The 15,073-nt window shown below is 55.3% G+C and overlaps 1 protein-coding gene across 6 annotated transcripts in view; it reads right to left on the reverse strand.

The window, feature by feature from the left end:
- UNKL (unk like zinc finger) overlaps positions 1-15,073 on the reverse strand; it is a 44,346-nt gene that overhangs the window by 5,833 nt on the left and 23,440 nt on the right. For all 6 annotated transcript variants that reach the window (XM_032607148.1, XM_032607150.1, XM_032607149.1 and 3 more), the window contains 2 exons: positions 12,540-12,602; positions 6,737-6,914 (listed from right to left, as the gene is read on the reverse strand). In XM_032607148.1, coding sequence (XP_032463039.1) covers positions 6,737-6,914; positions 12,540-12,602 — 241 coding nt within the window. The remainder of the gene's footprint in view (positions 1-6,736; positions 6,915-12,539; positions 12,603-15,073) is intronic.

A 15,073-nucleotide genomic window follows, 5' to 3' on the forward strand; every position in this document is an offset into this window, starting at 1 on the left:
AAAGTTCCCACAGCCCCACAGGGTCGACCCAGGGAAGTTGTGGCCTGGGAACCGAGGGGAGGGGCTGCAGGAGCTCCTGGGACACAGCGTGGGGCCAGAGAGACCTCCCCAGCACAAAGTCACAGGCAGGTCCGCAGCAAACCGTGGTGACATTGAAGGCACAGCACACAAGGAGCTCTGCCACCTCAGAACCTTTATCCCCAACCCCCCTCTGGGGTCTGCTCTCCCAAAGCACCCCTTCCAGGAGGCAGGTGAGCCTCTCCTGTGTGGCCCAGTCCCATGCCCCCTGCTGGCCGCAGGGCCCCTCAGTGCCCCATGACGCCTGGTCAGATGAGCCAAGTCCCATTTCAAGAGGCCACAAAGGCACTCAACGCCCCCAGCCCAGGGGTGGACCATGGGGACCCTTGTCAGAACTGCCTGCTCTGGGTCAGCCTCCCACCTCTGCCCCTCCCCCAGCTGCCTGGTGCCAAGTGTCAGAGTCCCTGGACAGTGTCCAACCCAATGAGCAGCATCAAGTCAGACCCACCCCAGAGAGGAGGAAGCTCAGCTCTGACCATGCCCCCGCACCCCCTGGGGCTCAGCCAGACCCCCAGGAGCAGAGGAAGGAGGAGCCGGGAGGCTGGGGTGGCCGCATTTGATCCAAGAGTCAAGAGGGCAAGGTGAGGACTTCCCTGGCGGCACAGTGGTTAAGAATCCGCCTGCAAATGCAGGGGACACGGGTTCAATCCCTGGTCTGGGAAGGTCCCACATGCCGCAGAGCAACTAAGCCTGTGCACCACAACTACTGAGCCTGCACTCTAGAGCCCGCGAGCCACAACTACTGAAGGCCACACGCCACGACTACTGAAGCCCATGCACCTAGAGCCCATGCTCCGCAACAAGAGAAGCCACCGCAATGAGAAGCCCCCACTCGCCACAACTAGAGAAAGGCCACGGCAGCAACGAAGACCCAACGCAGCCAAAAATAAATAAATAAACAGATAAATTTATTAAAAAAAAAAGAGGGCAAGGGGATGAGACTGTGGCTCTGGAACAGAGAGACCCACGCCCAGGGAGGGGGCTGCTGCCTTTCAAATGAAAGACCCTCTACCACACTCAGGGGGAAAAACAGGGCAGGAGACGTGTGACTTCTGAGGAGTCAGGAGCCAGACACATGCAGAGCAGACTTGGGGTCCAGCCCAATGGGCAGCCCCATCCCTTCCCTGCCTGGCCCCCATGGGGACCACTGAGCCAACCACGGGGAGGGCTCCCACCCGATGCCAGCACTTAGCGGCCCACTGGGGTCCCAGCGCAGCTTCTGCCCCAGGGCGAGGCTACCATGCGCACCCAGGAAGGCGGACGAGGGGACCCCGCGTCTGTTTCCTTCCCTGTTTCATCCCCGCCACCTGCAGACACGACCTGGTCCTGGCCCCACTGGCAACGACAGCCAGGAGCACGGAATGGGGCACAGGCTCCCTCGGCCCAGAGGGATCCCCCGACTGTACAGCACTGCAGGAAGAACTATTTGAAGGGCTGGTGAACACAGGGTGGCAACTGGGCCAGGGCCCCTGGAGTTTCCACCTCTGCTCTGGGGTGTGAGGAGGCCAAAGGAGCTGAGCCTGTGACACCGGACGCTGTGGACATCAATGCAGGCCCTGGGCTGGCAGCACCCCAAGCTCCTCAGTCCTGGGGCAGCGGCAGGAAGACATGAAGCGCTGCTCACAGCGCTGTCCCAACTGTGACAATAGCGCCTGCACAGCTGGACCAGCCCCGCCAACAGTTTCATGTGACGCACCCGATGACCACATCCAAGGATGGAGGCGACTAGAAGGTGGCCTGATGCAAGAGTGGTGACAGGAAGAAAAGACCGACCCGAGCCCCTCAGGGAGACAGCGGGGCTGGGACCGTGGGGGCAGCACCCGCCTCTGGCCTGCACAGTCCCCCTTTCCTCCTGGGGGCTCCACTCCCCTCTGCGGGTGCCCCCTCCCGGCCCTGCTTCTCAACGCTTCTTTGCAGCAAGTGCCTCCTGCTCCCCAGGATGCCTCCCGACATCTAGAAGCACGCAGGGCCATTCGTGTCCGGGAGCCGCCAAAACCAAGCACCACATACCAGGCGGCCTCAAGCAACACAATTCTACTCATGCAAATCCACTCTGGGGCCAGAGGCTGAGGTCAAGGTGCACAGGGCTGGGCTCCCTCTGAGGCTCCAGGGACTCTCCCTCCTGCCTCTTCTGCTGGCAATCCTTGGCGTTCCTTGGCTTGTGGACACACCAGCCCTACCTCTGCCTTTGTCCTCATGTGGTCTTCCCTCCCCTGTGTTTGTGTGTCCAAATTTCCTTCTTATAAGAACACCAGTCATATCAAATTAGGGCCCATCCTAATGGCCTCATTTTACCTTAATTACATCTGCAAAGACTTGTTTCTTTTTTTTGGCAGCACCGCACAGCTTGCAGGATCTTAGTTCCCCAACCAGGGATTTAACCCAGGCCCGTGGCAGTGAAAGCGTGGAGTCCTAACCACTGGACCAACAGGGAATTCCCTGCAAAGACTTGTTTCTAAATAAGGTCACACTCCCAAGTACAGGGGCGGAGAGTTTACAGCGGAGGCATATCTTTTGGGGAGCACATAATTTAACTCACAACAATCGAGACCACCTGGAAACACCCCCCTACACACACCGACCTGTCCTCTCCAGGCCGTGCTGTGGTACTTGAACGGGTGCCTCCCGCAGACCTAGGGGCCCAGACCTGTCAGGACTCCTCCACAGACAGACCTGTCTCCTGTTAATGTGAACTCCACACAGAGGGTACAGCCTCTGGCTCCCACCTGCTGCCCAGGACATGACCACAGGCCCTGTGGCCCCTCACCCAACTCTGCCCCTAGTCGGGTGACCCCCTCCTTCTTGCTGTCCCCAGTTTCCAGCTCACTCTTTAAACTGTCACCCCAGCCTTGCCTTCCAGCCCTGCACTGTACCCCCAAACCCCTCCGGTCAAAGGCGGCCCTGTCCCTCTTTCCTCCCCTGCCTGGGGCCACATCCTGGCCCTGCCACCCTCCATGGGAGCCTGGCAGCCCCTCCTGTGCCTGGTCCACACCCGGACACAGGTGACTTCTGCAGTGCTCATCAGCAGACGCCCCAGCCGTCCCCCAGCATGGCCACACTGCCTCCTCCTAGCAGGAGTGGCCCCACTGCAGCATTGGCTCCTTATCAAACCGCACACAGGTGCCTCCTTTGAGCTGGTGCACCTGGGCCCACATGCTGAGCAGAAGCCCAGAGGAGCCCTCAACTCCTCCTCCCCTGACCCACACCAGTTAGGGCTCCCAGCTCTAGCCATCTCTGCAGGCTGCCCCCTCACCCCGACCTGCTCTGTCCCAGGAGTAACCTTTCTGTGATGCCAACCTCTTCATGTCCTGAGTCCTGCCTCCCAGAAAGGATGTACCCCTTGGCGAGCCAGTCCACACTCCCCCAGCAGGACCCTTTCCCACCCTGCCCCTCCCCACCCCAGCAATGGCTCCTCCTTTGTCTTTAAGCCATGACACTGCTGTGGGCTACAGCCTGCCACAGCTTCCATTAGCCCCACTAGTCCTGAGAAAACTCCTTCCCAGCCTCCAAAACCCTTCTCAGAATCACCCCCTGCTCCATCCCTGCATGTCACCTGGACTGTGCGGTCCAGCCCAGGCCTGGACCACTGCTGGCCGATGTGCAGACTCACCCGCTGACAGCAAGCACCCTGACCCACCCACTACACGCCTGACCTGCCACCACCACCCACGCTCCCTGTGCTGGCCTGGCACATCTGCTCTGCCTGGGGTCCTGAGCTCCTGTCCTGGACATGCTGGTCAGGAGGACCTGACAACACCTGGAGTGGTGGGATCAGGTTAGGGGTGGTCTGCTTCAAAGCTGGCAGAGTTCCAGAAACATTTTTTTGAATAACAAAGGCACATAAAATGAAGGAAGGGATGGACGGATGGATGGAAATAAACTGTGTGCAGGAGCCTTTTCTTACCTTGAAGTGACTTATCCCACTCCCCCACCCCCACCCAATGACTCAGCATAACGGGGCACCCCTGTTGCCCTGCCCCGCTCAGGTGCAGGCAGGGCACAACAGGGGCCAAATCTCACCCGACAAACCACAGCCTGTGTTGTGGAGGCGGGGGTTGGGGGGTGGCGGCGGTCACTGGCGTTCCCAGGAGGTGTCCTGGCCCACTTTTTCACCAGCACTATGTCTCTTATCCTATTACACACCCCACTGTTCCCTAAGATCAGACCCAGGTCTTCTGAGATGTTCTCTTAAAGGAAGAACTGACAACACTCAAAATCTACGTGAACCCAGTTAGGTAAACTGTGCCATGTGACCCGGAGCCCGCCTTGCCAAAGTACCAGTAACCGCCCAGATGTTAGCAAGCAATTAGCTGAAAGCTGCTGAGTAATGGCCCTGGCAAAGCTCGGTTCCCGACGTGACACAGCACATTCAAGAGGTGCCCAGGTCCCCAGGACCATGGGACACACGGGAACAATGCACACAGTCAGTGCTCGAATTAGAGGCCAGAATGGGGAACCCCTGACGTGGGGGTGCTCCCCTGCACCCACGGGGAGGGGGCAGGATGCCCCCTGGCGGGCTGTCCTTCCCCTAACTAGAGGATGGAGAAGCACCTGGCAAACCCGCTCACTGCTGGTCTGAGTTTCCGACAGTGCAGGCGGCGATTCGATTCGCAGCAGGACAAGGCAGGAACCCCGTCCCCCTCGGGGAGCGAGAGACCCCCTTCCGCTAGGCGATGCAGGCTTCCCTGGAGAAGCCCGCGGCTGGCGCCCACGCAGGGAAGCAGCGGGCGCCTCTGCAGAGCAGGTTCCTAAAGGGGGGATGTTTGTATTCGCCTCATTCCGCAACCCCGAAGACCTTGGTACCAACCCCTGGCTGTCACACCTGGCCCGGGGCGCGGGTACCGCAGACCGGTAAGAGGAGCACCGGGAGGGGAGGGGAAAGATCTGGGGGAGGGGAGGAGGGGGAGACGCACCTCACATGGGAGCGGATTTGGCCCACCTGGAGGGACGGGAGTTGGCCCACCTGGGGAGAAGGGAAGGCGCACCTAGCACAGGGAGTTGGCGCACCGCTCTATCTGAAGCTCCGGGTAACGACGACCCGCACCCTGACGGCGCGGGACTGACGATGCTGACTCACCGTCCCGGCGTCCGGCGCCCCGCGGTGCTGCTGCTGCTGCTGCTGCTGCTGCCGCCGCCGCCGCCGCCGCCGCCGATTCAAACACGGCCCTCGCCCCGCCCGGCCCGCGCCGGCCCCGCCCCTGGTGACGCAAATGTTAGATCGCCCCGCCCCCTACTTGCCCCGCCCCGGTGACGCAAGCCTCGGGATGCCCCCGCCCCCGACATACTCCGTCCCACCCTGGTGACGCAAGCCTTAGGCTGCCCCGCCCCTCACCTCCTCTTACCAGCACCTGCCCCTCCCGGCGCTGCGAGGCGGCGTGCCGGGACCACGGACCCAGGTTGTGCGAAAACCATCGCGGGGCCGGGCTGCTTTGTTCGGGTTAAAGTGGGGTCTCCGCGGCAAGTCCCGAGCCCTGCCGCCTGCCGGTTGCTCCTACCCTGCCCGCCTGCCGCGGCTCAGGCCGGACCCCACTCAGGTAAAACATGCTCAACCCAATGCCATGTGGGTCAAGATGAACAGGCCGTGACCCTGCCCTCGGAGGTCACTTAGAGTCAGCTGCCCACAGCCCTGAGGTCCCTCCACAGTCGATCTAGTCTTTCCACCCTTTGCCAGCCACCCGGCAATGAACTCCGGAGGTTCCCGCCTGTTCATATGAAGTGGAAGGCAAAAGAAAGGAACCTGCCCAGTGGCCCTGAAATGATTCCACTGAATCCATTAAACACAGAAAATCTGGAACCAGCACCTGTTTATTTCAGAGTTTACCCCTTCTATTCATGCAGTGCATTAGTAAGGATACAACCTGAATGAAACTACATGGGAAAACAATCCAGTCTACATCTGTTAGCCCCAAAGCGGGTGGGGTGTGCACTCTTGGTCCTGGGTCCCAACAGCAGAAAGGCCAGCAAGGGCCCTCCTCCGGGGGCCAGAAGGCAGTTTTGAGGATTCCGTTACTTCCCAAAACTGGCTAGTATTATTGGTGCAGCCAGGTGCACCCAGACGTGGCCTGAGAGGGCCAGGTGACCCACATGGCCCTGACAGGCACCATCTCGCCCGCCAGCTCCACTCTTCCCTTAGCTTTCATGACAGCCCCAACCTGGGCTCTGCGCCTCCATCCAGCTGCCAGACAGGTCCCCCGGGTCCAATCACACCAGTCATCAGTCCACAAACCCTCAAGGACTCCCAGCGGCCAAGAACCCCTCTGCAGCCGGTAGCCGTGCCCATGCCTTGTGACCTCATCCCCGCTCCTCTCTCTTGTCACCGTCCCCCGTCTTCAGGTGCCCTCACCACCCCTCACAACCCCCATTTCATTTCTCTGAAGCCTCCTGTTGTTGGTGGTCTCAGGCTGGGTGGCACTGCCCGCTCTGCCTTGCCCTGTGGGGCCTGTCCAGCTGCCCCACCTGAGGGCTTCTCATCTCCTCTGCAGCCCAAGGCCCCCAGCGAGGCAGGCATTTCCTAGACCACGGGCAACACAGCCAAAGTGGCAGGTGACCGAACACGCTCTTCTACAAACTGAGCATGAGCATACACCATGCATACTGGAAGGCGTCAAGGGAAGTGCAAAGAGGCGTCGGGGAGATGGGAGCAGAGCCCCGGACTTACCTGGGACCGCCTCGACGGCGCTGCCAGTGGGGTCAAGAGGGTGGGCACGAGCCGAGACAGTGGGCAGAGCGGTGGGCGAGGAGCCGCCTGAGCCAGTGCTGGATGCCAGGCTGGATGCGAGGCTGGAACTCACGCTGGGAGCGAGGGGATGACCCACTGCCAACACTGCCAGGTGGCTCTGTGCAAAGACATAACAAGATGAGCCAGCGCCCTGCTCAGGGACAGCAACGTGATGGCAGCACAGTGACAGAGAATGACAGAATCGAGACGGATGAGCTGGCCCACTTTTATCCCCAAAACAAAATAAAGAAAGTCGACTACTTTTCCAGAGATTCTAGAGAGGCTTTAAACATCTGGTTAGTTACAATAACTGTGACAGCAGAATCACGAGCTGTCGATCACCCAGGGACGGGAACAAATGTATCCAGGGAGTGTCCCATCTAATGATGATAATAAGAATCATGATAATAAAGATTCAGAGAAGGACGTTCACAAGCAGATGAGGCAGCCTAAAAACAACCCACCCCAGACGTGAGCAGACAGCCAGCACTGTTTCTGAAGACGTCGATAAAATAATCCTGTGAGGGGCTTCCCTGGTGGCGCAGTGGTTAAGAATCTGCCTGCCAATGCAGGGGACACAGGTTGGAGCCCTGGTCCGGGAAGATCCCACATGCCGCAGAGCAACTAAGTCCGTGCGCCACAACTACTGAGCCTGTGCTCTAGAGCCCACATGCCACAACTACTAAAGCCGCGTGCCTAGAGCCCATGCTCTGCAACAAGAGAAGCCACCGCAGTGAGAAGCCCGTGCACCGCAACGAAGAGTAGCCCCCGCTCACCGCAACTAGAGAAAGCCCGCGTGCAGCAACAAAGACCCAAAGCAGCCAAAAATAAATAAATAAATTTATTAAAAAAAATAATCCTATGACCTTGTTACCCAACAAAAGAAAAAGATTGGGGCAATTCACATTATCTTTATTTGATAGATTAAAAGAATTGGCACAATTTTGGATGAATAGCCAGTAACGTGGAGGGCACTGTGCACAGGAAAGGATGTGATAAAAATGAACCAGGACAGACCTACGAAGTCAGACCTCAGGGCTTTCCACACCGTACACAGTCATGTCTGGGTGCACACTCAGAGGCTGCTAGGAAATCAAGAGTCAGAAGCTATACTAAAGTGAAATGGTACGTCGTCTGGGTTTTGCCTCAAAATAATATAGGAAAAGTTAACCGTGGTGGGGGGGAGGGAAGGGGTGCTATAAGACCAAGTGCAAGGAGATGGGGTTCCTAGTGAAATTCTCATAATAAAAAGGAAATTCACTGAACAGTGTGTAAGAGACCAATCTGGCACAGAATAGCTTCTCCGAGCAAGTGTTCCCAGCCCTGAGGCCTCCTCCTTGGCATTCACAGTCTACCCCTAGCAACTGGCTTTGCTCAAGAGAGGCCCCAGGTGACAACCCATTGCTCCATGACTGCAGAAACCCTGAGACTGATCGCCATTGTATGCTTGAGACTAAAACTTAAAAATAGTAACTCGGGGGCTTCCCTGGTGGCACAGTGGGCACCAGGATGGGTGGAGAGTGGGGTCTCTGTCACCAGGAGAGCCAGATGTGACACAGCAAAATGGGGGGGGGGGCGTGCCCCTCCTTACGCCAGCTTTTTCTGCACGGTTTCTCTTTTTTCGTGGTAAAATACACATAACATAGCATTGACCATCTTACCACTGTTAAGCATACAATCCAGCAGTATTAAATACATTGACAGCTATGCAGCCATCACTACCATCATCTCCAGAACTTTCTCATCTTCCCAAACTGAAACTCTGTCCTATTAAACACTAACTCCCCACCCTCCCCGAGCCCCTGACACCCACCCTTCCATTCTCTGTCTCTATGAATTTGACAGCTGCAGGGACCTCATATAAGCAGGATCAAACAGGATCCCACTGTATGGGGTGGGGGGCATCCCACTGTATGGCTGCTCATTGCAGCATGTAGAATCTTAGTTCCCCAACCAGGGATCGAACCCTCACCCCCTGCAGTGGAAGTGGAGTCTTAACCACTGGACCACCAGGGAAGTCCCAGGATTTGTCCTTCGTGTCTAGCTTATTTCACTGAGCATAGTGTCTTTGCTGTGGACTGTGTGTCCCCCCAAAATCCGAATGTTCAAGCCCTAACCTCCAATGTGACTGTATCTAGAGATCGGGCCTTTAAGGTGACAGTTAAATGAGGTCATAAGAGGGGGTTCTGATCCGATAGGTCTGGTGTCCTTATAAGAGGAAGGGACTCCAGGGATGCACAGGCACAGAGGAAAGGATGTGTAGGCACATAGCAAGACGCCAGCCATCTGCACCACACCTGCCTACACTTTGATCTTGGATGTCCAGCCTCCAGAACTGTGAGAAAATAAATTTCCGGTATGTTAGCCAGCCAGTCTAGTGTTTTGTTATGGCAGCCTGAGGTAACACAGTCTTCAGGGTTGATCCATGTTGTACCATGTGATGGAATTTCCTTCCTTTTTATGGCTGAATAATATTCCACTGTATGGATGGACCACATTATGCTCATCCATTCATCCGCCAATGGGCACTTGGGTTGCTCACACCTTCTGGCTTCATGAATAATGCTGCTGTGAAAATGGGTGTACAAATACCTCTTCGAGACACTGCTTGCAATTCATTTGGGTATATACCCAGAAATGGGATTGCTGGATCATAAGGTAATTCTATTTTTAATTTTTCAAGGAAACACCATACTGTTTTCCACAGTGGCTGCACCATTTTACATTCTTACCAGCAATGCAAAAGCTTCAATTTCTCTACATCATTGCCAACACCTGTTATTCTTTGTTTTGCTTTTTTAATAGCAGCTGTCCCCTAATGGGCATGAAGTGGTACCTCATGGTGGGTTTGGTTTGCATGTTCCTAGAGACCACTGGTATTGAGCATCTTTTAATGTGCTTGTGGGCTATTTGTGTATCTTCTTTGGAGAAATGTCTACTCAAGTCCTTTGCCCGTTTTTTGTTTTTGTTTTTTTTTTTTTTTTTTGCGGTATGCGGGCCTCTCACTGTTGCAGCCTCTCCTGTTGAGGAGCACAGGCTCCGGATGCGCAGGCTCAACGGCCATGGCTCATGGGCCCAGCTGCTCCGCGGCATGTGGGATCTTCCCGGACCTGGGCACGAACCCATGTCCCCTGCATCGGCAGGTGGACTCTCAACCACTGTGCCACCAGGGAAGCCCCCTTTGCCCATTTTTTAATCAGGTTGCTTGTTTTGTTGATGTTGAGTTGTAGGAGTTCTTTCTATGTTCTGAATATTAACCCCTTATCAGATAAATAATTTGCAGATATTTTTCCCATTCCATGAGCTGTCTTTTCACTCTGTTTGTTGACAGTGTCCTTTGATGCACAAAAGTTTTTAATTTCAATGAAGTCTCATTTATCTATTTTCTCTTCTGTTGCCTGTGCTTTTGGTGTCACATCCATGAAATTGTTGCCAATCCCAAAGTCAGGAAGCTTTCCCATCTGCCTGTTTTTGAGTAGCAGAGACACACTCGTGTGCTAGGGTAAGCTTGGGGTGACCTGGGGACTCATCTGACTGACAACTTGGAAAGCCCGCCTGTTCGCTGAGAACTGAGTCCCCCAATTGCTCTGTTCTCACGGGGTGACACCACTGGCTGCCTCTCAGAGTGGGACAGAGCGAGTCCTGGAGGTCTGGGGTCTGCGCACCGTGGACACTGTCTCCATGGTCTCAGAGCCTGGACTCTGCAGCGATGGGCGGCCACAGCATGGAGCTGCTTTCCTCGGCAGGAACCACCGAGTGCCGCCCAGCAAGCAGGGGGTGTCTAAGGAAGGGGCCCCCTGGGAAGGAAGATGGAAACTGGGGAGTGGGCCGGGCTAACCAGCGAACTGAACCGCCTCAGTTTATCAAGGAAAACACCACACGCCCTGTGTTTCCCACTCTGACCCAATGATCGAAGCCCCAGAAACAAGAGCTGCTGCTGAGGCCCGGGGACATGGGGTCCTGCGGCCGCCTCAGAGGAGATGGGAGGTCCCAGGGACAGGTGGCCAGAATTCTCCTCCAGCCAGAGCGGACGGCGCCCACATGCAGGGAAGGGGTGCCTGGAGCAGCATCTGAGCACCATTCACCCGAGAGAGCCACCAGGCTGGCCTCACAGCCACGGCGTCCACTGGGCATTCCACCAGACCCTTCAAACAGAGCGGGAACCTCAGGGGTCCCAGGGGAAATGCTGGGACCAGTTAACCTGGCCTAGGGGCCCTCTGGCTTTCCAACCGGGCCTGGCTTTGGGACAGGACGGAGGGGGCCTCTGGGTGCAGGTGAGTGCTGGCTGGTGGATGAACTTGGCCAGTCTACTCACAGCGCCCAAGGGGGAGGGCAGCTCGCACACTGGGAACCTCCCAGCCATCTTGGGCTCCCCCGCCGTGAGCCCCACTCCTTTCCAGGCCCTTCCTCCTCAGCCCTGAGACTGCGGTCACGTACCCTGTTGGCTACACTACTGTTAACATTTCACGTTTCAGATTCTTAATGAACAACTTCTCGATTTCAATCTCTTTAAAAAAAAAAAAAAGACAAGATAACTGGGTTGTATTTTTACTTTCAAACACCCTGCTGATTTCAAAAATGTGCTTCAGAAGCTTCTAATGGAAAAATAGTGCCTGAACATCTTGCCCTGAAAAATCCCCCAGGAGGTACCCTCAGGGCACTAAGAAAACCAGAAGAAAAGGAACTGTGAGGGCCTGTCCACTGGGGAATTTAAAATAAAGCTCGGAGAAGAGACAGGTGACAAACCGCCAGAGAGAGTGAGTGCTCGCTGCGCATCCTGCCAAGCCCAGGCCTTCTGGAGCGTGTAAAGCTCCCTCTGCCTTTTTACAGTGATAGGAAAACAAGCATCCTTGTGTCCAGAGAAAAAAACCTGTTTCTCAAACAACTTGGTTTACCAAGTGTACAGGAAGCTATGTCGCACAGAACAGAGAGAAAGGGCCTGACTCAGCAGAAGCTTGGGGGCGGGGGCGGGGGGGGCATGGCGGGAAGCCCCCATGTAGCCTCCCTTTGAGGAGAAAGAATGCATTGATCACTAGTTCCTGATCACTAGTTCTCTCAGAGGTGAAAACAACTCCAGATTGTGACCCGAGAGAGGGAGACCAAGCCAGGCTCACCCTGGATGCTGCGATGGGCTCAACTGTGCCCCCAAAACTCAGATGTTGGGGTCCTGACCCCCAGCACCTCTGAACGGGACCTGCTTAAGAGTCAGGGTCTTTACTGAGGGAATGAAGTTAAGACGAGGTTGATGGGGGGGTCCTGATCAAATAGCACTGATGTCCTGATGGAAAAGGGACCACTGGAGACAGACACAGACACAGGGGGAAGACGGCGCCTGCAGGCTGAGGACGGAGGTCCCCAAAAGGAACCAACCTTGCTGACACCCTTGTCTCCGACTTCGGGCTCCGGACGGAATCACTGCGTGTTGTTTAAGCCTCGGTCTGTGGAGCTTTGTCACGGCTGCCCCAGGGACGCTCACACAGAAGGGCCATGAAGGGCACCTCTTATTTCCCCGTGGGGGAAACTTTAAGAGGTTTTGGTTCTGTTGTTTCCAAGGTACGGCACACTTTTTAAAACATTAAAACAAAGGACACATGGAACAGATGACTTTAAGAAGAATATAAGAATGTAGCTGTTTTACAAATGGATGTTAACCAGATCACGGCTTGAGTCAGGGGTAAGTGACGGGCTACACAGGCAGCAGTCTAGTCGCAAAGAGAACATGAAATCTCGCCTCGGGTAGTACCTGCTTACTGTCCTGCTCGCTGGCCTTCTGGCTGCCTCCAGCAGGTGAATCTCTCCGCTTTGCCTGCAACAGAAAAAGCAATGGCTGTTGGAAGAAAAAGCAGCTGATTGAAAACACACAGAGACCTAAGCTTTGCTCGGAAGGCAGAAAAGGCTGAGGACTAGGACTTTCCTGGTGGCGCAGTGGTTAAGAATCCACCTGCCAATGCAGGGGACACGGGTTCGAGCCCTGGTCCAGGAAGATCCCACGTGCCGCGGAGCAACTAAGCCCGTGTGCCACAACTACTGAGCCTGCTCTCTAGAAGCCTGTGTGCCTAGAGCCTGTGCTCCTCAACAAGAAAAGCCACCATAGTGAGAAGCCCGCGCACCGCAACAAAGACCCAACATAGCCAAAAATAAACAAATAAAGGGGGGAAAAGAAAAAGAAAAGGCCAAGGACTGAAGTCCATGAAAGAAAGGCTTTCAAATCTGCTGCCTCTGCATCAGTTTTCTTGGATTCCAGTTCCTACACCTGATGTGGATCTCTGCGCTCCTTGCTGGTCCGTGTGAAGGCAGGTGAGAGCTCCCTGAACCCACAATGGCGAACCCCAAAGAGAGCCTCCCAGGCAGGGCTGCATCTCCAGAGCCGGGAAAGTCGTGGAAAGTCCAACACCTGAGACAAATGATTTCCTGGAAGGCTATTCTCTGCCCTCACCCTTTCTGCCTGGAGACAGCCTATAAATTTCCCTTCAGAAAGGCGATCCCTTCCCTCCCAAGAGGAAGGGAACAGCTTAACCACCTGAGAATGCTAATCACCCAAAGGACTACAGGAGGCTGAGCCTCACAACAAACTCACTAAAATAACCCTCATCTTCCCTTACTTCCCCCATATCTTTACCTTCCCAAATTTAGTTCCCTGTAAGCAGAAACCCCTTTTGTCTTGTCACTTCTCCACAATTTATTGCTCTTTGTTAAAAGGGTAGATAAGCCCCCAGGTCTAACCTCCAAATGAATAAGAAATAAACATTTTCTCCAGTTAATTTGCCTTTGGTCAGTTTAATTTGTGGGACCCCAGACACTAAACCTAAATGGATAGAGGGAACAGTTTTGGTTTTTTAAAAAAATTTATTTAATTTATTTATTTTTGGCTGTGTTGGGTCTTCGTTGCTGTGCATGGGCTTTTCTCTACTTGCGGTGAGCATGGGCTCCTCTTCGTTGCAGTGCGCGGGCTTCGCACTGCGGTGGCTTCTCTTGTTGCAGAGCACGGGCTCTAGGTGCCCGGGGTTCAGTAGTTGTGGCTCGTGGGCTCTGGAGCGCAGGCTCAGTAGTTGTGGCGCACAGGCTTAGTTGCTCCGCAGCATGTGGGATCTTCCCAGACCAGGGCTCGAATCCGTGTCCCCTGCATTGGCAGGCGAATTCTTAACCACTGCGTCACCAGGGAAGCCCGAGGGAACAGTTTTTTCCTCTCTCTCGCATGTAAAAATCCTGACTCCCATGAGCCACCTTCTGGGGAAACTGCACGAGGATGGCTTTGCTTGTAGAGCTCACGACCTGTACTCTCAGGTCAAACATAAGCATGAAAACTGCACCAAGGGACTTCCCTGGTGGTGCAGTGGTTAAGAATCTGTCTGCCAATGCAGGGGACATGGGTTCAATCCATGGTCCAGGAAGATCCCATATGCCACAGAGCAACTAAGCCCGTGTGCCATGACTACTGAGCCTGCACTCTAGAGCCCGCGAGCCACAACTACTGAGCCCACGCGCCACAACCGCTGAAGCCCACGCACCCTAGAGCCCACGTGATGCAACTACCAAAGCCCACGCGCTCTAGGGCCTGCATGCCAAAACTACCGAAGCCCATGTGCCTAGAGCCCGTGCTCCACAAGAGAAGCTACCTCAATGAGAAGCCTGCGCACCACAATGAAGAGTAGCCCCCGCTCACCACAACTAGAGAAAGCCCACGCACAGCAACGAAGACCCAACAGAGCCAAAAGCAAAAACAAAACAAAAAAACGTTCTTTAGATCTAAGTGTTATTCTGATTTTTGTGCCTAATCTTATGTTAAGTGAACTTGAACTTGTGGCGGTGGCTTAGGTCATCCCTTCCTTCCTTGTTTGATTTCTGGATTTGTAGAAGGACCCAGAAGACTCACAGAAGGCAGAGAAGAAGCCATGTTCACACAGGCCCTGACTGGGGCCCCTTCCTCCTGCCTGATGCCCAACACCCAGCTCAACTCTGAGCCCGTCCTGGTTTCTCTGGTTTCCTTGCATTCCTTTCACCCAGAAGTGACCCCCACACACACCCCAATTTGGTTGTTGGCCTCCGAAGGCTTTGACCAGAGACCTGAGACCCTCGCTCTAAGGAGAAGCTACATTGTGAAGAAACCAGGTTGCCCTGAAACAGCTCTGCTCGCCTTCAGGATAAAGTCCCAGAGCTCCTGCGTGGGGCCTTGTCCCCGTCCAGGGCCCTTCCTGACTCTTCCCTGGGCCTGCACCTGTGCTGGGCGGGGAGGGGAGCTCATGCTCTGCAATGTCAGCAACCCACCATCACACAGGA

This window comes from Phocoena sinus, chromosome 15 (genome assembly GCF_008692025.1).
Source record: "Phocoena sinus isolate mPhoSin1 chromosome 15, mPhoSin1.pri, whole genome shotgun sequence".
Lineage (NCBI taxonomy): Eukaryota > Metazoa > Chordata > Mammalia > Artiodactyla > Phocoenidae > Phocoena > Phocoena sinus.